Source organism: Platalea leucorodia (assembly GCF_965183815.1).
Source record: "Platalea leucorodia genome assembly, chromosome: 1".
NCBI lineage: Eukaryota > Metazoa > Chordata > Aves > Pelecaniformes > Threskiornithidae > Platalea > Platalea leucorodia.
The window spans coordinates 153,856,949-153,881,644 of NC_138823.1; the positions used below are offsets into that span (position 1 = coordinate 153,856,949).

The 24,696-nt window shown below is 34.7% G+C and overlaps 1 protein-coding gene across 11 annotated transcripts in view; it reads right to left on the reverse strand.

Annotated features, from left to right (window-relative positions):
* CUL2 (cullin 2) overlaps nt 1-24,696 on the reverse strand; it is a 73,160-nt gene that overhangs the window by 14,936 nt on the left and 33,528 nt on the right. For 6 of the 11 annotated variants that reach the window (XM_082314472.1, XM_082314479.1, XM_082314474.1 and 3 more), the window contains 11 exons: nt 24,467-24,591; nt 22,744-22,851; nt 20,440-20,499; nt 19,918-20,046; nt 19,728-19,814; nt 19,063-19,215; nt 18,589-18,666; nt 14,824-14,890; nt 13,413-13,615; nt 10,773-10,874; nt 9,923-10,039 (listed from right to left, as the gene is read on the reverse strand). In XM_082314472.1, coding sequence (XP_082170598.1) covers nt 9,923-10,039; nt 10,773-10,874; nt 13,413-13,615; nt 14,824-14,890; nt 18,589-18,666; nt 19,063-19,215; nt 19,728-19,814; nt 19,918-20,046; nt 20,440-20,499; nt 22,744-22,851; nt 24,467-24,591 — 1,229 coding nt within the window. Of the gene's footprint in view, nt 1-3,537; nt 5,178-9,922; nt 10,040-10,772; nt 10,875-13,412; nt 13,616-14,823; nt 14,891-18,588; nt 18,667-19,062; nt 19,216-19,727; nt 19,815-19,917; nt 20,047-20,439; nt 20,500-22,743; nt 22,852-24,466; nt 24,592-24,696 lie in introns of those variants that run through there. The other 5 variants (XM_082314471.1, XM_082314475.1, XM_082314476.1 and 2 more) reach the window with 4 other exon arrangements.

Consider the following 24,696-nt stretch of genomic DNA (forward strand, 5'->3'; position numbering starts at 1 on the left):
TAAGAGCCAGTGGGCTGGTCGTACCCTTCCACTGACAGTCTCCCCCATCAGTCCTAGGCAGCGCCTCACTCCATGCCCCTCACCGCTCCGAGGGAGCCAAATGCCTGGCATTGCTGAAAACAGATCCCATAAAACATTCTGAAACTGCCTTCATACATACAGATACCTACCTAATATCATGAGTTTCAGATGTATTTTTCTTCATTCTCTCAAACTCAAGTTTTGATGACCATGAATTCTATGAAGCTGGTGGCTGGAAAGTAGCAAGGAAAATGGACCCATGCGTAGAGTTTTTTAAAAAACAGCCCAAGTACATCTTACAAAACTGAACTGAAACTGTTCAACGTAATGTGAAAAACTACCCAAGAAGTGTTACACTTTTTATCATATATGCCTAGTAAGTTATAGATTATATAACCAATGCTAAAAGACAGGCAACAGCGACCTGTCAAGTTTCAAAACTGTCCTCAAACCACTCCTCTTTAATAACTGTTGGCAACTACACTGCTGCTGTTCACAGCTGCTGGAAAAAGGCAGTCTGACATGCATCAGAACCACCAGCTCCCACCAAAAGGTGATCATTACAATGTTTACCACTCAATGATTATGCTAAGAGCAAGGCCTCTTTCAGATGAAAACAGGCCTAACAATCAAACATTTGATTGGATAAGAGTCAGACTGAAAGAATTGATGCTTTGGCTATACAGACACTGAGAAGCATTTCATTCACCCCACTTTACCTTCCGTAGTCCCCAAATACATGATTTTCTGTTCCTGGTATATAACACTACATCAGAGAACATCAGGAGAGCAATATTTATTTTTTTAACAGTACCTTTTGACTTGCTTCGTACTGCTTGGAAGAGTCTTTTACTTCTCAGGTACATATGCAAGACTGGACTTACTGGAGAGATTAAGGGAGCTTTCAAGTCTTGTGCTGCGTGCTCCTGGGACAGTTGATGGGAGCAGCACCAACACATGGCTATGTACAATGCATTGCTTCTTTGAACGCTCTAGCACACTTCTTCCTCAAATAATCATCAATACTGAACTCAATAGTAATCTTGTTAATTAACATATGCATGTTCGAACTATTCAAAGATAAAGAACACAAAAATACAACTCCAGCACTTCTACAAGGGGGCCCAACTGGCCAGCCTCCTCATCTACCTCTTTCCTTTTGCAGGCTGTTATTTTCTTCCCTTACTGATGCAATTGTGAATTCCACAGAATGAAGACAATAAGAAATGCACATCCAAGCTACACGTGTCTCGTTACTTTTACTGTCATATTTGTTCACCTTCCCTCTTCAAAACCACGCACACACATCCTTGTGTTTAGCAGTCTTGCATTGTTTTAAAATTATTATACCCGAACAATGTTTTGATCCTTCCCCTTCTTCTGCCTGTCAACTTGCAACGACTCTGTGTTGTTATCAGCTAGGAAGTGCAGCACAACTCACTGTAAGCAAGGCTAACTTCGGATTTGTAATAAGAGAAAATACTCAGTGCAAGAACAGTTGCGTCTGGAGAATATGTTTTCATAGCTTGTAATACCTTAGATTAATTAACTCCAGGTACCTACCATATTTGTAAAGCATGGACAGTCCTAACATATTTGCCCTAGGGTACAAAGAATTCAGACTGCTCAAGACTTAATACTATGTTGTAAAACTTGCTTTTAAAATTAACTGTTTTAAGGATAAGAAATGGCTTTCTAAGCACAGCTGAAAGATATCAGCTTATAAAATTTATTTCTCCTTTGACCAATTTCTGTACTCTACTCCTTATTTGGAAAAGTGATGTACTCATTGTAAAGGTTTCTTAAAAAGTAAGGATAGTCTCCGCTTTGAAAACTGTTTCTCATGTTATGGTGATTTAAGTACCTCTCATAGCTCCAGCAGCCCTGTATGTATGAACCCACTGAAATACAGGGACACATTTTTCTTTCCTAGAATAAGATAATCAATCTGAAGACAAATTAAAACATCATAGAAATACATTTTCAGTTAGTGTAAGAATTATCCCTAACACTCAATAGTAGAGGTAAAATGCATTTTGATATTAGAAATGTATGAGATGTATGAAATCATTATGTTTCCAGACTCAGCTGAATGGCTCCCAATAAACTAGCAGGTCATACACATTAACAAGCTTATAACAAATAAAAAAAAAAATCTGTACAATTATACCAGTTTCTTCTAGTGAAAAATTAAAAATGTACGGCATTTTTGGACGTCTTTTTAGAATTTGCCCCTCCTGTTAATACCCATTAGCACTTTGTATTTGGAAATGACTCTTGCCAGATGCATTGAGTTGCCAGGTTGTAGCACCACACCATAAGCTGCATCGCTGTGTGCCAGCAATGACTTCAGTGACCTAACCCAGCTACAGAGGGCTGAATCTTTGCACTACTTTTTTCCTTAGGGGGAAGGTGTGAGTTCTAAAGTAGAATTCAAAATGTTTCCCAGCTATAGCCATGTTTCCCAAGAGGCACTGAAAAGACTGAGTTTGTGCATAATTATGAAAGACATTGTCTGGGGATGCCAACTGCGCTGAAATATGTGAATGTTTTTAACTCACTAAACATGTCTCAACTCAGCAGCATGCTTATCTAAAAAACAAAATATTACTTTTGATGTTTTAGGTATGCAAAAATTCAGAGATAAGGTAATGCTAAAACCTTACACGTTTGGGCTAGAGCAATAAAGTTTTTGTTTCGTCTATGAAGTGATTCTGAAAATAAATTTGTTAAGGCTTTTTCAAACTCAGTCTTAAAATTTTGCTACTGCAATCTATATTTAAATAAAGCTTTTATTAACCCTTTTATGAAGAAACAAGCTTAAAATCTGTTGACTCATACACAAGTACAAGATAAAACACATTTGATTCCAGTAGCTTTGGTGTCACTGTTAGTTTGTTTTCTGGAGAAAGGATCTGATGATTCAATGTTCAGGTGTATTTTTTCTGTCGTGTCATAGAATATTCCCTCTATTCTATTTTTTGTCATAAGAAGTAATGAACTACTTGTTACAAAGCACAGAAACATTTCACACTGAAATAGATTAAAAGTCACTCCAGTCAAAATCTGTGCTAACGTGTCTCCTGTTTACTACACTATAAGCACCTTTGCTGTCTCCCAACACACGTATACAACTCTGATCTAGCACTTTAGATGACCTACTACACCGTATTACGATGAGCTAAAAAACCCACTTCTTTAAGACATAAATCCTTTTTAAAAAATCTAGATCTTAGTGCAGTGGGATAAAATACCATAAATATGGGAGAAGTGCTTAGTGCCCTTCATTGTTTACTGCCCTTTATTTGCCCTCAGCAAAATCCACGTAAGGAAAACATATTACCACTTCTTGATGCATTTCCTAGTTAACTATAGGAAGTTTCCTATAGCCTACAGATGACATATGAATGCAATGCCACTTAAGAAATAAGAGACAACAACAATATGGGAGTCAGAGAGAAACTTTTTATACAGTCAAGAACTAGAAAAAGAAAAAAGAATGAAAAAGCTTCCTCCAAAGGATTTTTTCCTCTAAAATTAATTCTTGATCTGTGGACTTTTAGTAGGTGATGAAATATCACACAATCTAAAAAAATATTGCAAATAATATATATCTACATATATATTTTTATATGGACACAAATAAAATTTGGCAAAAATAGAACATTTAAAGTTAACTTAATATTTATCCTGTCAATGATAATTGCAGGCATAGTCATGAGGAAGTTCTTTTCCGCAGCAGGCATTCAGTGTGTTCACACGCTTAATACTACTAAACTCTAATTACTTCCAGTGGTAGAGTTAGTACCTTTTAAAATTATACTGTGCTTATGTGCGAGTGAACAGTCACCGTGTCATCCCTGATGAACAACGCAGGACATGAAATAGCCCATGGATCTCTTGTCCTGCCAAAATAGCTAGAAATCTAATTGGGCCAGAGGAAAACAAAATATGATAAATACAACCATATGAGTTAGGAGGGAAAACAAGAAAAAAACAGTATGGGCTTATGCAGAAACAAACATAGGTACCTATCCATGTAGTGTGTCTAGCCAATGCACTAGTGAAGCAACATTTTTTCAATTACCAGTCTGCTATATTCTTTCCCATTAATAGGGTGGTTTCACAAGCCACTGAGCTGTATCTTTGATGTTCATGATAACCATTCCTAACTCTTTGTCAACTACACTACTTAAATCCCCTCAAATGTCTGTTTATTTTCTCTCATAACAAATTCCTACCACGTGAGATTAACAGACACAGAGTAGGCCTTCAGGCACTAAGAATGTAAGTTAGCCTAATCTCAAGAAAACAAGATGTGCACTTGACCATAAATATTTTTTTATAATCATATCAAACGTAACATACCTGGTATTCAGTTTTATATAAATTAGTTCTTACGTCAGATCTACTTCTGAGGTTATCCAAAACTCAAACACATACCATTATTTTTACTCTTCCAGATCTGAATAATATTTACAGACATTAATGCTATGTCCATTTCTACAATCATTCGAGACACATTATATAACTTTATTTTTTTTATTTGACAAGCAGCAGTATCATGTTCGTCTTTTTTTTTACATTTTAATGTAGATACAATTATTAGGTTATCTGTCATATTACAATATTTAGGGTTTTTTTGTTTTTGTTTTTTTTTTTGTTTTTTTTTTTTTTTTTACTTTGTCTTAAGATACATTAAAAAACATCAACTGCAAACGTGAAAGGGGAGGGGAGGAAAAAAAAAAAAAAGCATGGTACCCAACCAATTTTCCACATTTCAGCAATACTTCACTCATTCTTTTAGTAAAGTTTTAAGAAATGTCATAATGACATGAGCTTGAAATATCTATAGGCATTTTCATTGACGCTCATGACATGGCACTGGTGATGTTGTAAACAGCAGAAAAACGGGGGCTGCCAAGTGACCAATTATGGAGGCACAGGCCTGCCTCTTCCCACAGGAACACACCAAACAGTGACAGCAATGATCTCCTTACAATCATACCTGCAGGATAGCAACATCATGCTACGTAACTGTATTCGTCTGCAGAGGCCTGGCTTCGCTCTATATACTGTTTGTCTATCAGAACTTCAATACACTTCTTAATCATGCTGATACTTGGGTTAAACCTAGCTCTTGATTGGCTAATTACCTGCAAAAGAAAGACACATTTTTTGTGTTATTTTTATTTACAACAGTTACAAATGCTATAGAAATATCTGCTAAGGACCTTAAGGCAAATTCAGTATATTTTTTTTAAAGACAGGATTAAATAAACCTGGAATAGTTCATTTATAACAATCAACAAAGCGTCTCTACACATTAGTGTCAGGACACTTCAACTGACTGCTCGGCTCATTGGTTAGTTTGCCTGCATGTTAACCAGATCTTTTCAGTCCTCTTGCTTGCTTAATTTCTCACAGTACAAATGAATATAAATATTCAGGTTAAAAATTAATCCAATATTAACACATTTCTTCAATTTATTATTATCACAGTTTAAGCAAAGTGAAAATTCTGTAAAACCATATGTGCCTTCCCACGCTGGCTCTGCTAACTGACTTCTCTTCCTAGACTAGGTCGCTTTCACTTCTGTTTATGTACTTTCATTGTTCTGGAATATTTAATTTATGAACCCCCAAATTTTGTTTGAGTTATGTCAGTCTTACTTGGAAATTAAATGCCTGAAGAACGTGTTAATCTTAGTTCTCATAATAGTTTATACAATTCCGAATGGTTAAATTTCACTTGATTGTGTTTTTCAAAACTACCTCTGAAGTTGAATGTAATTTTCTCCTCATCCACCACCACTTTTGTCATTTAATAAAGATCTGTGAAACTGTGTTTTCTTTATAGCATTAAAAAGACAGGTTTAGAAGACATGTAAACAGGTACATAGCAAATTACCATAAATCTGACTATAATGTTATAATAAGACCTTATTCATTCTTTAATAGCACAGTTTAAATATATTAAAAATGCAACCTATCCTCAGAGATTCTACTGCACTAGACAATCAAATCTCCAAGAAAAAATAACACTTCTTTTTCAGAAAATTTGCTGATAAGCCCTAGATGACACTTTTAATCAGAGAAGACACAGCCCGAGTAGTAATCATTTTGTAAAGTTACACTACTTCATTGCTGTTGCAGCTGCCAGGATATGAGATGTGAGCTGGATTTGTCGTGTTTTGTCTAAATTCCAGCCCATGTAGTGCTGTATACCTGGTCCTGGAAGGCACTTGAACTGCTCAGCTGCCTGGAAGGTGTAAATGGAGTCCTCCTACCACTGACCTCCTTTCCTATACAATTTGAGACAATCAGGATGAACCTCTCTTTCTTCAGTCACTGAAGATAGCCCTACGATTTGGCAAGTTCCATCTGGCTATGCTGGAACTTTGTAATACATACAGTAAAAAATTATTTATTGTAAAAACAAATCTATATATGCATTGTGGAAGAAACTGCCACTGCAGGCAAAACTTTAGATGTCTCTTAATAGTTCTCAGTTTTGCCCATTCTCTGTACAGAAGAGGAGGAAATGGCATGGAGTAACGGAATGTGCATATCTATTAACTTGGAGAATTTTTCAAACAAAAGATCTTACTACTCAAGTGTCACAGTATGTTTTGCCTGTAGTTTTTCATTTGTTCTGTAAAGAAATTGATTTTTATTTCAGCTGGATTTCCTGTTTTCTTTACAATTCTTCATGGCTGGCTTTGTCCCAGCTCCAGAGCTTGCTGGAGCTGTCTGTGAGCCAACAGAGCTCACCAGGTAGAACTCACCCCGCAAAGCAAACAAAAAGCTCAAAAGAGCGAGTTTTGTTGGGCTAGCAGCCAACAGTCTGGTACGTTCCACAGCAGTACAAATGAGAAGAAACTTGGTGCTAATAGATCTGCTCAGATTTCACCTAACTTCAGCCCTGTACTCAAACTGACTGTCATCATCATGCTTCATGTATTTACTTAGGACAGAGAGAACAAAAGATAGAATTTTGTATTGGAAAGGTTTTTTTTGTTTTGTTTTGTCAAAGATAACACAAATAAGAAGGATGGATAGAAATACCTGATGGTCAGAATAAAAAATTTCCTGGGAATGACTGCATTGACCTTTCCCCTCCACTACTCCCACTGACCCTATTCATTTTAAGGGAAAAGCTACCTTGTCCTGCAAGCGACTGCAGCATGGAGCTGAAAGTAAAACTATGAAGGTGTATCTAACACAATTAACAATTCAGCAAAGACCACATCCTGACATATACAGGTCTACCAAGGGCCTTGAGTATTTTCTTGGACGCCTCACCCTAAACGAAATGTGTGGTGCTGTAGTCTAACTGTTAGAATCAGAGCTAACTACATTAAGGCTAGGAATCTTTTGATTGTATATTAACAACAGTATAATCCTGCCCTTATACCTCAGAAAAAAATATTAATGAGGTAAGAAAATATTAACCATTCAGAGTAAACAGACTTCCTTTGAAAACATTCATTCTTACTCCTCAAGAAGTCAGACTAGAATTTTTAAGTGAATACATTATATATATACATAAAGTATATAAACATCGTGATAAAAGTAACAATGTCACCATAATTAGTAACAATATCACAAATGAATGTTTTAAGAAATAAAAAGTCTCTTGGCAGTAAATTACATCTTACTACAAGGTTAACAGGCAAAAAAAAAAAGGAAGTTGGACAGCCAAGAAGTTAGTTGTGCATACTCTAGAAGTTTAATAGAAGTGATGATTATTCATTTTTTAATAACGGTCAGTCTAGTGAGAAAGCTGAGCATGTTCAACTCAGAACCATCTGGCAGTTTGGCCTTATTCATACAACATGAAGCAAAACAAGTAACTGAGCTCAATGCAGACATAACTAGGTAAAATTTCCACTTAATATGAGATTTTCATCTTTGTGTTTAAGCATTAATTATGTAAAAACATGTCTCCCCACAATTTGCTCTAAAACCTGGCAATAATTTCTGAAGTGCCTAAGAGTACATCTTTATCACAGACTGTAGAGAAGACACCTAACATTTTAAAGAATCAATCTCAGGTCCCCATGACAGCTTAGCTGAGGCAGCAAGAAGATTGGCATAAATTAATTCAGAGTGCAAAAAAGAGGAAAAATTAACCCTAATGGATTTTTCTGTACTGCTTCACCTTATTGCTTGAGGTTTCACAATTGCTTATTTAAGGCTACATCAGGTCCCTACACTATACTGCAGCATAGATATGAATTATTTAGAAGCCTAGCCTTCAGTTTTAAATACTCTAATCCATCTAGGATTTAAGTAGTATTCAAAATTGAGAACTAAAGACAAAATGATAAAGGATATGATTTTCAAAAGTGTCATAAATTTAGTTAAAAGCTAAGGTAAAAAACCAATACAGGCGGATGTGGCTGGTGATAGATAAAGGGAGATCCAACTTTACTTTGTTTTCAACCGAGTGACAATCAAAATATCCCCCTTTCTTGCAAAGCATGAAAAAGTTCCTGATGTTAATAGACCATACTATTCTGCAAGAGCAAAATGCAGCAGAGGCATGTCAGATAGTGCCTCCTGACTTAAAAAAAAAGAAACAGAAACAAGAAAGGATTTTTTGTTTCCAAAATATAAAAATTTGTAATCTATTCCACCCTTATAAACTGGTCTCCAGCAAAGTACACTTTGAAAACTTTTTCAAAGAATTTGAGAGTAGGGAGAAAAAAAGTATTTTCAAAGATGAAACACGGCTTGCCTACCATCTTCTAGTTTTAACTGTAAATTCTTACAGGACTTAAACATAATTGCATGGATGATTTAAGTAACAGGAAACCAAATAACCAAAGATTTTGAGAAGCAGTCAGGACCTACGCTGCCTCACCTTTTAGATATTCAAAACCAGATTTCTTAAATTAAGCTTGCTTTCAGAGTATTTGTGTACAAGCACTATTTCAATATCCAAAACCTTTAAGATGTCTCACATTGCAACTTCTGGGCTTACAAGCTCTCTGTAGCTGTTTAATGTTTTTAGGAAATAAAAATTAAGTGGTGGGTGTGGTAAACTGTTTTCTCCATCACCACAAGACAGAAAGCATACAGTAGATCTCAAAGTGACTGAATGCCCCCCCACCTCCATGCTCAAAATGGTCCAATGAAGCAGGAATCTTTATTCCCTCTCCCACAAGTCTGGTCTGAGGCTATTGAGCAAGGCTCTGGAGACATGAGAATGAATTAGACTGAAGACTGAATGCCTTGGAAGCCTGAGAAAACTAAGACTGGGAACTGGGTGGTAGGAGCAAAGGTTACATTGGAATAAGAAATACAATTAGGCAGGCAACTAGCACTGATGGGAAAGTGGGAGAAAAACAAAAGAAATAGCACTTCCTTCCCAGCTAGTCTGTGACAGTTCACAGATCATTAGTCTAGAATCTAAAGAAATCTAGACAACTGTACTGCTTAACGGAAAAGGGAGATTAAGAAGTGCAGGTCTACATACTCAGACAACTTTTAAAATTTAAGTGATGAATTAGAATAAAAACACAATTAGAGCTCAAAAATTGGCTAGGTGCTTCTGTGGAAATTCCATGCCTAGAATATCCATACTCAGGTTTTCAATTGAACCTGTAGCTCTGGCAATGATTCTCATAGGATATGACTCTGTCAGCACAGAACCAGCCCAGAGGAAAGAGCAAGCACAGAGGCACTCAATGCTTTAGTGCTAAGACACATTTACAAGATTGAGGGATCACAGCTAGTGCTCCAGTACTGCAGTTCAAAGTAGACGCCAATGAAATTCTCACTAATTTCACAGAAGTATTAGTTTCGACATGGGAGAGTTTTGTAGTCAAATGTTTTACTTAACTATCCTGAAGGTTTTAACCAAATCACGTTCAAGAAGAGGATTTCATCTTACCTCCTGAATAAGAGCATTATGTCGCAACACTTTACGTGCTTTCATGATACGGACTATAGCAGCTTGAAGATACATTTTCCTGTCTTCATCTACAGCACTTCTGGTCTGCTCCATCTCCTGCAATACAGGAAGAACAGTAATGCTTAAAATATAGTAAGATCAATAATCACTTCACAAAAATATCTTGAATCTATACTTTTTACTTTATTAAAAGTGGTCAACTAATACAAAAATCTAGGTGAGGTTCAATTCCAGGCAAAGTACTTCCATAAATCAAGAATACCAGGTTTCATGAAAGTCAGCAGGAAGGTAGGTGAGACACATCCAAACCAGTGTTTTTGCTAGGGAGAAAGGCAGGCAGTATTTACTATAATGTATTGAGTCTGGAAGCACATGTGTCTCTTGTACAAAATCCTATGTCTTACAAGATACAGAGGGAACACAGATTATCAACACTGGAGTTAATTTTAGTTGACGAAGGACACAAAACCATAGGAAAACAGATTGCTTCTGCTGTTCCTGGAGTAAGTTGCTTTTATAAACACCACCCAAAAAAAGGTTTCATTAGGTAAGACAAGCTAAATGTCAATCCTGTTTGGTACAAGAGGAATAGCTCTTGTCTATCTTTTTCTTCCTCTTTCTTATTCCCCATTCCATCTTCTCCTGCCTATATTTTAAGAACAAAAAATTTGCAGTGCTTAAGCTTTAAACTTAGACAATTTCTTTACAGTGATGTAAATCTTACACAGGGACTCTTACATCTGCTTATACCAAACTAATACAACAAATTTGATTTTAGAAAAATAAGCTTCCTAAGCTGTTCAAGCTAGAAACACCAAAGAATACTTGCCTGTGGTGTGTCTTTCTGCATTGATGTAGTAATTTTAAATTTTGTTCGTTTACTGCTGAAGTTCATATTTAGTGAAAACGTAGACTCTGTCTCTATATCTTCCTGCAATACAGAATCTTTTTAAAAAATCAGAAATGGAACAAAAAAACCGATAACAATTTACTTTGAAAAATCACAGTTAGGGGCTTGTATACATACAAACAATTTCAGCAGATTTGTAGTTGGAAATTCTAAAATGCCACTTGAACCAGGTCAATTTTTCAAGCTACAGTTTAACTAACCTCGAAATGAAATCTATTTTAGAAAACACTATGAAGAACTCTGACACACATGAAGATTGTTAACAAGTCCATATGATTAAAGCAATCTGTGTTTTAATACTTCGTTGAAACTTAGTTGCAAACACTCTCCATTTAAACTCATTTTCTCCCTTCAAAGAAAGTAGGATTTGCATTTATTTATGGCAGAACCTCAAGAGAGAGCGAGCTGTTGCTTTCACAGCTATTACTAACATTGCCTTCCAGAACTTAAAGAAAAACATCTAAGCATTTTGCTATGTTGTAGCAGAAACAGTTGACAAACTGCAACTTCTACGATTCTACAGTTCCACATCTAGCTCTATGTTTCTAATTTTTTCCTGTCAGAATCTCAATTCTTTTCCACACATGTAAAAGTCCATTTCTTTCAATAAATGGTAACTATTCCCTGCAGTCCAAACACCTTTGCATTCAACTAGCAGGATGACCTGACCGATCTTTGCAGTTTCCAGGCAAGAGTCTGTACAAGTATTACCAATTTCCAGCAGAATAAAGTTACTGGGCTTCTTAGACTTCGGAATCTTGCCAAGCCATGGTTGCCTCAAGAACAAATACTTTAGCAAACACAGTCAATATTTATCTAAATATATACTCAAACCAATATTAATTCTAATTTTATATTCTGCAACAAATACTCTTCATTATAATACTTTATAGTATCCAGGCATAGTATAGAAAATGTAACATGAAAGGGCGAAGATCAACAACTTTAAGAAACATAAGCCAACATTAAATTCTAGCACTATTGTGCTTACGTGGTTGAGTATAAACCAAAATAAATTGTTATGCATGAACTCAAAAAGCATGATTCTAATGAACCAACAAAGATTTTGCCAAAAGTTTGTTTTTCTCTTTGTTTTTTTTCCCCTCTTTCAAAAAAACCCAACCAAACAAAAGCAAACTATAACATTTAACACACTGTACTTTTCTGTGCTCAGATACAGGTAAAGAGAAGTTAGTGTATTTAATTTCACTGCTTAAGCCATTAAAGTTCACTGGCTTATTCAATAAGTAAGCTGATAGACTGTCTGCAGATCAGCTTTCACATTGCTGGATGGAGCACAAGGAAAACAGAATTAGCAGAGATGTTTGAATACAATAGCCTGCAAATTAAAGAACCAGAAAATGCAGTGGTAAACATTAAAAGCTAGAAGAGTTGGAAAGCTATACCGTTCACTCTTCAATGACATATGCTTAAAGAAACTGGCCAAACCTTATACGAGATATAAATAAATATAAATCCTTTAAATAATGGGCTACTTTCTATGATTACGAAAAATCTCACTGTTTTCTGTAATAGCTCCCAGTGTTATATTTCACCCATGGTTTAACAGACATCTTCCCAGCCACTGTTCCAACCTGAGCTCATTTCTAGATATTGGAAGCATGTCCTATGCTTCAGCCAAGCATCAGTTCTTCCTTGTGATCTCACTTTCCATTTTCTAATATTTTCCTGGTTAAAAAAAAAAGCAGCTATCAGAGCAGCTTTGGATTTCTTGTCATAAGTGAAGCGAACAGCTTATCTCAGTTTCTTCTGCCTGATACTGTCTGAATAACTTGGGCTTTCTGGGCTAGCTGGAAGCACATGCTGACGTTTGTATGGTATGCACAGGCACTTCTGTAGTGTTTCTTAACAGACATCTGTGCCCTTCGCTGGATGGGAAAAAGGGTAACTGGTTTCACGTAGGTCGTACGAAGTATGAGGCAGGGTCAGAAACAGAACCTGTATCAACCATTGCCTTAACCACAAACAAAGCTCAAATATTACTGGAATTTCATGAATCTCATGGAATGATAGAGTATAGCAAATGGCAGCAAAAATCCTCTCAGACAAGCTCCCCTTGCTCCCTCTCCTCCTGCCTTCTCCTGTAACGTCAGCAAGGAAGAAAATGGTTGCTGTTACTTTCAGTCTCTTAATCCCACAATTTTTTTTTAGTATCTCTGTAATACTCTTTGGGTTACTACTCGGGCTCCTTCTCATGATTCAGTACAACTTTGAAAGTGGTGTATTGAAAGAGTATTCCCCTCCAACAGCAGTGAGTCTAAAGCCATGTGGATGAAATGCAACAAAACCAAGAGAGTCCTAGCATTATTACCTTTTCAGCATACCATGCCGTTATAGGCATATAGAGCAAACAAAGGGAGCCTACTTCCTCCTGTCTCTTTCTTTATAAATACAGATTTACAATTGTTCACAAGGGTCAATAACACAGTTTAGAAAAAAAAGCAAAGAGTGGATTCTTTTATGTTAAAAAAAGCCCTCAACAAATAGTAGAATCGCAAGACTGAAAACATGAAACTTTTTTATATCATTACTGCATACCTTGTCTGAGTCATGGTTGATCATTTTGACATCAAGTAAGGATTTGATGGTTTTTGTCAGTTCCTTCTCATTCATTTGTGTACTATCCTGAAGCTCCTTGTAACTGACAGTTTCACTGTTGTTGAAGGCAAGCAACACTGCCATTTGGTATGTTGTGACCATGGCTACATAAGGTTTGCACAAATAATTCATTTTTACTTCACCTGTAATGATACAAGTGGTATTTTATAAACTGATGGAACATGCCGAAAAGCATCTGAAGCCTAACTACTAGAGCTCCTCATACATATCCAGACATTCAATTCACACCTGAGTACGCATTTAACACTTGGAATGGGAAGATGAAAACTGATGTTGTGAATTTGCACATATAGAATTCGGTCTGCAACAAAAATACTCTGATTAACTATGAATACTAGAACAGTAATATTTTCAAGAAAAAAGGAAACCTACAGAGTTGAATTTGAATAATGCAATATAATTTATAGTAATAAAAGAAGGAAATTCCAAACAGCCTCAACGCATTGCAACGCATAAGCTTCAATTAGTAATAGCTTACACAGAATCACAGAATAGCAATTACAAGAAAGTTGTTCCAAGGAAAAATTTAAAAGCAAAATAAAAGACTTGTCCAGTAAAATTTTTCACAATTTTCTTATATTCTTTAAATTCCTCTGATATTAAAAAAAAAAAAAAAAAAAAAAGGAAAAAAAGCACTGAAGAAGTCTGCCTGAAAGCAGATTCAGATTTTTTGTGTGAAGGTGAGTGTGAGTTACCAGCAACCTTCAGAACTAAATTTTCATTGCACTATATTGCATGCCTGTCTGCTTTTCACCTCCACGAAACATGTTCTGGTGCTCATTCGTTAAAGCCTGATACTGAAAGCATTTGAAATAAAATACGATTGACTGATGCTTACTAAACTAAGCTACAATTTTATATCTCTCTTCTAAGATGTTTTTTAACACATATTTCTATGTAGTAAATATAAATGTAAGTAAATATATATGTGTATTTACTTAGATACTTATATATCTGAGTAAAATAGTATACTATGCTTTTTAAAAATTATTTAATATTCAGCTAAGGGACATCTGATACTACAGAACCAATTCCAGGGCAAATGTTATTAACTCAGCAGTTTTGCAGCACTGTTTTGTAGTTAAGAATGTACAAGTCTAGTTTTACTTGGATGTAATAAATTACAGATAACATATGCACATTTACAAAACATAAATTTTGGTAATACTAAGCAGCAAATATTAAATTAATTTATAATGCATAATAAGTCAGTTGTCTTTATATGCAACATAATGTTCCAACTCCAAAGTCTGTTGCCATTTGAAAAGGACTTTTAACAAATAATTGTCAGTTGTATAGAACATAAGTTTAGCAAAGCACTTATTTTTACCTGTACAAAGATAATGTAACCAAGTAAGCTTCCTTCCACTAAAATGCTGACTGTAAAATAATTCAAACTGCAAAACAAAATGAACTTCAATTAGTCACACATATAACTACTTACAATAGTTTATTATTACACTACCACCCCAGTGAAGAAATACTGGGCTTATGTTCACCATATTGGATGCAAATACTGCAGATCAATTCATGACAGCATTTTCCTTTAGAAGATAGGTGATGAACTGAACATCAGTCATCTACTGAACTACTTGACCATATTAATATTAACATATCACTTGATGACTAAATCAAAAAGATTGTTGACACATTCATACTTTCAAAGCATAAAATACTGTAGTTAAACAGTGTTCCAAAGAAGTATCAGCTCTACTGAATTTAAAAGCATTTCTAGGAGGTTTTAGCAATCAATCTTATTAGGTTTTATTATTCTATTCCATCCCATTCCATATAAAAACAAGTGTATTTTTATTTTTTCACATTGCTGAAATCATTCTATATTCCATGGCTTTGATATCCTATTTAAAATAAATTCAGAAAATCCATTTTACTGATTTTTTTTTTTTTAACAATATCCTTAAAAAAACATAAACTTTTAGTTAACAGGTATTTCCCACAGTTAGCTACACGTTGACTTCCATGACGAATCTCATCTTACATTCCTGAATGTATTTTTAGGGGTAATTCCAAAAGAACAAGCTTGAAAGTGGGCACAGTTTTTGCCACCTTCCAATTTGGGTTTCAGGCTAAACACAACTACCCAGTTTGCAACATCTCAGAATCAAGAAGTGACTACAGATCCTTGAATTTCTGGTAAAACCTTCCAAAACCCATTTTTACAAAGAAGCACACATTTATGACTTAGGAAGTAACATTTCAAAGTTGTGCTGACGCCCCAAAATGGAAGCATCCCCTCAAAATCAGTATTTTAAAAACCTGATATGCAAAACTAGCGTTAGTAGTAATGCTAATTTCTTCCTTCTTTTTTTTATTTTTACATGAGTTTCTTGTCATTATGAGAAGTGCTACATCAGTCATTCTGGAAAGCATTTTTCCCTGATATTTAAATTATACACACACAAATATATAGCAGAACAAGAATATGAAAAAAATTACCTCTAAACAAGAAAAGACCTTAAAAACAACTTTAAAATTCCTCTCTAAGAAATGAAGTTTTTAGTTTTGTGCAAGTGAAAATTAGCTATGCAGTTTGAAATCTGGCACTAAAAGGCACAAATCTGGCTACTGTAAATGAGACCACTCTCCATAAGACTCTAGGAATGCAATTCCTAGAAGATTCTTTCAAAGCTATATGTACATTTAAATGTCATTTTCACCAACAGAGAACAAGAGAAGGAAGGACATAAATGACCTGTGGACTGTGATAAGAAAAATAAAATTTACTGAGAAGCAGCAAATCATCTTATTCTCATATTATATGCAATCCATCATTCCTGCCATTCCTGGAAACTAGCAAGCAGTGGAGAGAGAATAAGAAAGCCAATGAAGCACTGGATTTTGAAGAACAAATAAAGATATTCCAGAATGTTTAAAAAAAAAACAAACAAAAAACAAAAAACAAAAACCAAACTTTTGAGGACATGGCTTTCAGTTTACTTATTCTGTGGGCTAAACTGATGCAGAAAAGTTACTCTGACAGGAGGAAAAAGACAAATTTCTCCAAAGACTAAAGTGGAAGTTTATGGCAAAGCTTGTAAAAAACAGATTTTATTTTAACATATATAAGAGTCTGATCATTTTGCTTGTAAGGAGAAAATATACAAATGGGGATTTTTAGTAGCATTTTAGTAGCTATGGTATTCTCTTGGATGCCCTCTGAAAATAACTGAAATTTGGCTGAAAATCCAACAGAAAAATTAAAATATAAATTTGACCTTAATCCTATGTACTATCCCTAGAGCCAAGAGGAACAAATCAGACTGCATATATTGGCAAGTGCCTTCTAGACCTTAGTTTTAGTATTTAAGCTTTTTTTTTTTTTTTTTTAAGAAAAAAATTCAGAAATTTTGTTCTCATACTTCCCATCTGAAAGAAACAAGAAAGCGTGGCTTGCAGACTAATCCTAATTTAAGGTCTAACTACTTTTTGGCAATGAGAAAAACTTAAGCAGATTCAAAGAACCTTTCCTTAAAATTGGATCAAACCTCCCTGCACCCCATGTAGCCAACACTGTGTACACAACAATTTGGCTTACTCTGATTTGGTCTGGCAACCCCAATTAACATTGAAGGAAAATACAAAAAGGGGGACTTTTGACCTCTTTAAGAATCAGGTGTTCCTCTGCCCACAAGGTTACATAGTATGGAAACTAGTATTTGTATACCATTCAAATAAATATATATTTATAGGAAGCTACAGCAGTCTCGGAGCCTGAAAAAGCAGCTGAACAGTTTGCCCAGTTACAGAGGTACTCCCATACTTTGGAGTGCAATTGCAAAATGTTTTTTTCTTTCTAAATCCTGGCCAGAATCCTGCGAGAACTCTCTCTTCTTGGGTCAAATGATCAAATTTGACAGTAAAGACAGACAGAGTCAATTTTTCAAAGACTCCCCAAGTTCATGTTCTGTTTCCTCAGGGGATTATAATTTAGAGCATTAATTCTAGCTAGGTGACACATGAATAAGTTTTCTCCTTTGAATTGGCAAAATAGTGAAGTTAGGCAAGCAACCCAGAGTCTGAGCTGCTTCTGATATGCAAGTCCATAACAATTTTCCAACTGAGGCACAACTGATAATACTCCTATTTTAAACCCACAAAGAACAGCAAAATGTCATCAACCACCTTCTGTGGATCCCATAGTATGGGTTGGAAACTATTATATTGCTAAAACCAAGTGCCACTTAATATACGGCGGAAATAAAAGCAGAATAAATAGTTCTAATACTTAGTAGTAATACATGAAAAAGTTCCTTCACCACAGAAACAGACATTTGTCATTATAATTTAGATCAGAGAGCAATTTAAGGCATAAAAACTGCTTAAAAAGTCTGTTATGTCCAATAATATGAAAATTTTATTGAGTAAAACGTACTTCACCACTAAAACACATTTTAGCAAAGTCTCTGTAGGCATATTTATTGCCTAAAATGTACTTCACCATTAAATACACTTCAGCAAAGATCAACACACACATTCTGTATTTTAACACAAACATTGCCCAGATAACATTTAGAACACAATAATATAATCAAAACTAAGAGAATATTCCACCTCTATAAAGTAGAAATAATCACATAAAAAGAGAACATTTGGCCAAAGTAAACCCTTTACTACTTTGAGAATTCACAAAATTAGCTTTAAAGAAGTTTGCATGAAGCTTGATTTTGAATGGCTCCTATGAAATATGGGACAAGAAACCTGTATCTGCATTTTAATCTGCAATTAAATCTGTTCACATTTAATATTAAAAACAAAATCTTCTTTTCTCTAAATATTAGGAATTGGTTTTAAAGCTAAGGATCAACCCATTTCATCTGATTGCATTTATTAGTATCTCCCTCATCAATCACAAAGTGTAGAAGAGAGAAATAAAGAAAAGCTATGCAAATACATACATAAATTCAGTATGTCATTTACGCGTCCTTTCCAAATTTCATATAGACTGGAAAAAGGATAGCCATGATTTACAATTAAAATGAAGCAGCTCAGGTTTTTCTCTGTTAGAGTGATCATCTTTTATTTGCAGTTATTTTACATTTTCCACATGTTTACAAGAAGCCTCCTACTAACCTACCATCTGTACACTTTTTTCCAGTTCCTGAGGAATTGCAAATGTAGAAGAAGGAGCCTGAGTTAGAGGCCATGCACCAGCCTAGAGGTATCAGGAAAAATAAAAGCATTAACATTTTCATGCAATATATACATTAAGAAAAAATAACACTATTAAACAGATCTATAGGATATATTATGCCATAAGACATTCAATTTAGACCAGAAGTTTTACTGCTCATTTTTTACTACTAATTGTATATGCCCCACTGAGGTATTAATTCAAGACAAGAACACAAGGCATTTTACATCACTATTGTTTAGTGCATCAGTGGGTTAATTTTAAAAACAAAAACTAGGAAAATAAATTATTCCACAATGACAACAAGGTGTCAGTTTCCATATGAAAAGTATTCTTAGTTAGAAAAATTGTTCACTTGTTATCAAAACATAAAAATTAAGTACAAATAACTCAATAGTAATAAACATACATTAGTACCTGTAGAACATATATCTGAAAACTAATTCCCAAATCTATAATCGTGTCCTGGTTTTTGATAAAGTTGTTGAATTTATTGTTGAGGTCAGCACTAACACTCATGTCTGTATACATTCGATGGAGCTTGCTGGTAAATTCATAACCACAGGCTTGCTGTGAAGAAATATTGTAACAGGTTTCACAGTGAAAACAGTAGTTATTATATAAACTATGCACATTCACTACTAAAATATGAAAATCTAGTCAGCAGGAGTGTTATAATATTACAGAGGACACTAGTTACAATAGAAAACAAACATTATAAAATAAAATTATCAGATTTATCTCAGTTTCACTTTCTATACATTGATTTTTATGAACAATGTTATTGTATAAAATTGAAAGATAGAGCTAGTTTATGAAAGTCCTTGGCACTTTTATAATGTAAATATGAATTATTTGAACACACTTAATAAAACTACCCAATATCTCATAAAAATCTCAAATACCTAAGTGATACTGGGCCACATATCTTTCACAGACTACCAAGAAATTAGTTTTTCCTTTCAGCTATTGGAAACAGGTTCTACTGACGGCTAAGCTATCTCTGGCACCCTCTGCTGCTCCCTCTCAACATTACATACTCCTATGTTTGTTTATTCTGCATTAGAAGAATATTACATTACCTTTAGTTTATTAATCATGGCTTCTTCAGAATCCATAGACATAGACAAACCATGAATTAATCTTTTTGCCAACATTCTGGCATAGAACTGCATAAAAAAAATCAGATATGAGGATTTTTAAACGTATAACCACATTCTTTAAGTTACTTTAAATGCAACATTTAAACATTTATTGAATATCGAAAGTTACCTTTTGGAATACATCCTTGTCATCAATGTATTTGAAAACAGTAATGAAACTTGTAAGTTTGTCTTCTACTTCATTCTCTGTCATTCCTTTTGCTGATTTCTTCAACAAGTTGTCACAGTACTTGGCCAGCTCAAGTTAAAAAAAGAAAAAACAAACCCAAACCTACTTGTCAAGCTGGAGAACAAATGTATGCCAAGGTATTCCAAACTTCTATACAAAAGTTAAAGCATGAAATAAGTCACAGTCTATAGTCTCACATTCTATTACAAGGGCCATATTCATAGGCAAACGATACATACTACGTCCACAGAAAATACAAATTCTCTATCAAAAATCACAACTGCACCAATTTTGCACGCCCACAAAATGTGCGTGCAGGTTAAGTTATTTATTACTCCCGAAATAGACACCTGAGGCTGACTTAGTGTGAGAAATGGATATTCATGTGATGGACCCTATGCCAATTCATTTGACAGTTATAAAAAAGTATTATTACTTTCTACAATAATATATATCACTTACCAACTCAGGTGCTTTGCAGATCGACTTGGGCTCCCTATAGTTAACTACTGATGTCAAAGCCTACATAGGAACATAGAGCAAAGAGAAAAAATGTAAATGACTTAAAACTTTTTCTTTCATTGAATTTGAAGAAATAAAAAAAATGTTCAGGGCAAAGACCATCTGAGACCCTATAAAACTGAACTACACAAAAGGGGACCAGAAAAGAAACAATGAATAAAAGGGTTTGAATTGCTGCTCTGTGAGAATTTGCGTGTTGAACATTTTTAAGTTTAGATTTAAGTAAAAGTCTTTCCAAGACTAGAGGAACAGAAGTTACTTGCAGGAAGCAGGAAAACAAATTAAGTTCTGATTAGAAACTTAAATGTAAAAGTATGAAGATTTTGGTATACAGCAATATGTATGGTCCGAAAGTATGGATAGAACGAAACTGAGGAATAATTGCAGATAAAGCAGATTTGAGCAGCAGCACATCAACAGCAGCTTACATCAACAGCATGTATCTTGAGCTGAAAAACATACACGGGGTGCTCACAACAGTAAGAAAGGAAAGATCTTTTGGCTGTTGGATTTTTTGATAGGCTAAACAGAGAAAACAATATTGTTGAAAGTGGAAATTCGAAGCAGTGCAGTATGAAAAATACGGTAGCTGAAGAAAACCTGAATATGTGGAAAAGGACGGAGATAATGGCTGTTTAGGACTGGAAATTGTAAACAAAGATATCAGAATCACCATTAGTTTCTAAACTATGTATCACATTTAAATTAACATTCTAAACTAATACTGAACCAAAAATATTGCATGACCATAGTTCCTAGGAATTATGGTGCCTTCTATAAAAAGAAAACATTATTTTTGTTATTATTATAAAGAAGAACCAACAAGCAATTCTTTTGTACAATGCCTCCACGTTCCAATATTTGGTAATATGTCCCTAGAATCCCTGTGAGAAAGGAATGCATGACTTGACAAGAAATGTGGAACTCTTTGAAGCTTAGAGCACTCTTTTGCAATAATACTGGAGGCAACAATAGCAGTTTTGATATCCACCATGAAAAATTGACAGCAGGTTAAGATTTTAAATATTTATTCTAATAAAGATCACTGAAGTGAAGCATTATGTATTTAAGAAAAAAGTACATTGCCTATGCACCAGCAGACGTAGTTGTCAATCTCATATTACTCCACCTTCTGGTATGTGACATTAATTGCAATTGAGACAGATGTATAGGATATTGAAATAAGCATTTGTTTTAAAATACTAAATAATTGTTTTCTCAGTATCACAAATAAAGATGGGTAACTACTATTGATATCATTACTGGTATCTTCATCACTATGTCTTTCCAGCTTATCCTTGGCTGAAAATTACCAAAGCTTAGACTATGACCTTAAGTACAAACTGCAATTTCTGTAAAAAACAAAAATGAGCAATGAAATGTATGCATGCATCCTATAACAGGAAATTATAGACAGGAAAGTAGTAAGTGCACTCTCTGGGAGAAAGATACAAGGATATATGGGAAAGAGCAGGATATTAACAAATGGATTAGATAAAATGTACTTCTTTTTTGAGGAGGTGCCACTCAATCCCTCAAGAGCCCAGGCATGTTTTGCAGAATTTAATAATAACAATAATGATAATGATAACAATAATAATAAAGTTAAAATAATAATTGTTATTAAAATCTGTAACAATTCAAACTGTTATCTTAAGTACCATCATGGCTATACATTTCAAAGAAAAGAGCAGCAAGCCTGTTTCCCAAACGGGCCTATTTAACTTCAAGTGCAGTTCTCTCCTGCAAAAAGTTAGCTACTGCGACAGTGACTGAAGTAATGTAAGTTTCCAGATATTCTTTGTAGTCAACTTGAAAAATCTAAACAAAGCTTCTATGTAAGTAATATTATCAGCATTCAGAGTTTAAACATTATGGCAGCAAGCAAATTTAAGTTCAAATGCATGTAAGAGTTGCCAAACTTCCCCAAACCCACAATTTGTCTATTTATTATCTGCATTTAAATTTACATTAAATGGGTCTGCTCCATTTGTGTTTTGAATTATGATGAAAAGAAAGGTCTTTCTTTCAGAAAACATTTAAATATTAAAGTGGTTTCCTTTGTAGATATCTTTTCCCCTAACACTGTGTTGTCTTTTGTTCCATTGCACTTCTAAACTAGAAAAACTGCATAAGAACTCTATCTTTGAACATGTGTTGATGCCCTGAAGAATTTTGGTGAGCCTGAAACAGGGTCCTGCATTTTGTTTTCCAATGGTTTTTTACTTTGTAAGTAAAAGTTACCTTGTCAAGGGCACTCATAAAGTGTTGATCACCATTCAAAACAGTGTTGATGAGTTGAACAAATTTACTATGTACTTCCAAAACTGACTCGACAAACTGAGTTGGCATCTAAAAAAGGTAGATAAAACAGAAAGCAAGTTATTGAGAAAAGTAGTATTATGGCTACACACAAATATATCTACATTAGTTGTACATTTTTTCCTAATTATTCTTTTTGATAGAAGTTAAAATCATAGTCATTAAGTCTTTGAGAGGATTGATTCTGCATTGTTGTACTCTTACACCACTGTGCTTAAGCATGTTTTGTAAATAAAAAGTCTACGGCTACATTTACAGTCCTGCTAACAAACATAGATTTTAATCTATACTGCTCTCATGCTTTCTAATCTTTTCCATCATACCCTAAAATCCTTTCTTAGCCCTTTCAAAAATCATTAATGCTAACATGTAAATACAGCAACCAAGCCAAAAAGCTACTCAAATAAGTAAACTGCTGCTTCTCCTACACACTAACTTCAGAGACAGAAAATCCAGATGAACCCCTTGAATTTTCCTATGTAGGACAGTTACCAATCAAATGTAGTGCACCACATTTCAGCATAACATTTTGTATCGAAATGACTAACATGAATTAGAGGAGCCCCTAAACAGCCAAGCTGGCAGGCAGCAATGCAAGCACGTGCAATGCACTGGCTGCACCACGTGACTCCCCAAGCGCATTCTCAGGTCACACATTAAAAACGTTTTGATGACAAATTACTTAATCCACACAGTGGAGCAAGTATTTCACATTTTGAGTTTCTCTACATAAGGCTGTAAATTTTCATCGCCCTCATGGCTCTGCATTCATGTCCCTGTGTAGACACTTCTAGTTTGAAAGAATAAGCACAGTAAACATACAAATAATTTGAAAGCAAACTATACTACTGAAGACTTCAGCCCATTTTCAGTAGGCACACAGGAGTTACGGAAGAGTAAGCAGTCCTGTGCAGTCAATAAAAGAGTGAATTTACAACAGTTCATATCTATGTATTATTATAGACAGAAACACTGGATGGCTGAAGTCACCATCCTGAAGTGAGCACAGATCTAGACAGCAAGATGTGTACATGTACAAATATAATGCCAAATGAAAGCTTGGTTGGTTGTTTCTGAACAGCAATGCTAGAGGAACAAAAATGGAATTGAGTAATTTAAATACATATGAACCGAAAAAAGTTTAACACACTTTAGTAAAATAATCATGCTACAATATTTTCAGAAATTACATGAAAATATGGGACTACAAAGCTATTAGTGAAAAATACCACACTGAAATCAGGACAGGATGTCAAGTCTTTACAAATAACATATAATTAAACTAAATGGAATCATTGGTTCCTAACATACCAGAACAGCAAATGCCACTGACTTAGAGAAATTCGGGAAAAAAATACATACATGGAACAAAAGGACCTACTTGTCATGACAGCATTAAACAAACAACAATGAGAAATATCTAGCTGTAGCTGTTTCTGGTTAGATCACAACAATCAACTCTCAGGATAGGTATGTGTTGCACAGCTAAGCGTGCTGATTAGAAGTTACAATTTATTCATAATGTTCCAAACCAATTTCATATAGACAAAATTAAAAAAACAGAATAGACTAAAAAGAAAAGGGTAAAACATTTCATCAGGAATGTTAATCAAATAGGTAATTTCAGCTGCCTAAGAAAACTCACATTTTCCTGAGAAAGATTGCTGGTTGCTCTAAGGCCCTCATCATGGATATGGTTTTGTAGTTCCTGAATCATATGAGGTAAACCACTTGACACAGCACGAAGTAGAGTATACATATTTGCCATGTCTGTAACAGAGATACATTTTTATAGAATATACTTAGAAACACTAAAAATCAACACTTAATATAGTATCATAATTTCACACAGAGCTTTTCAAAGACTGAAACAAG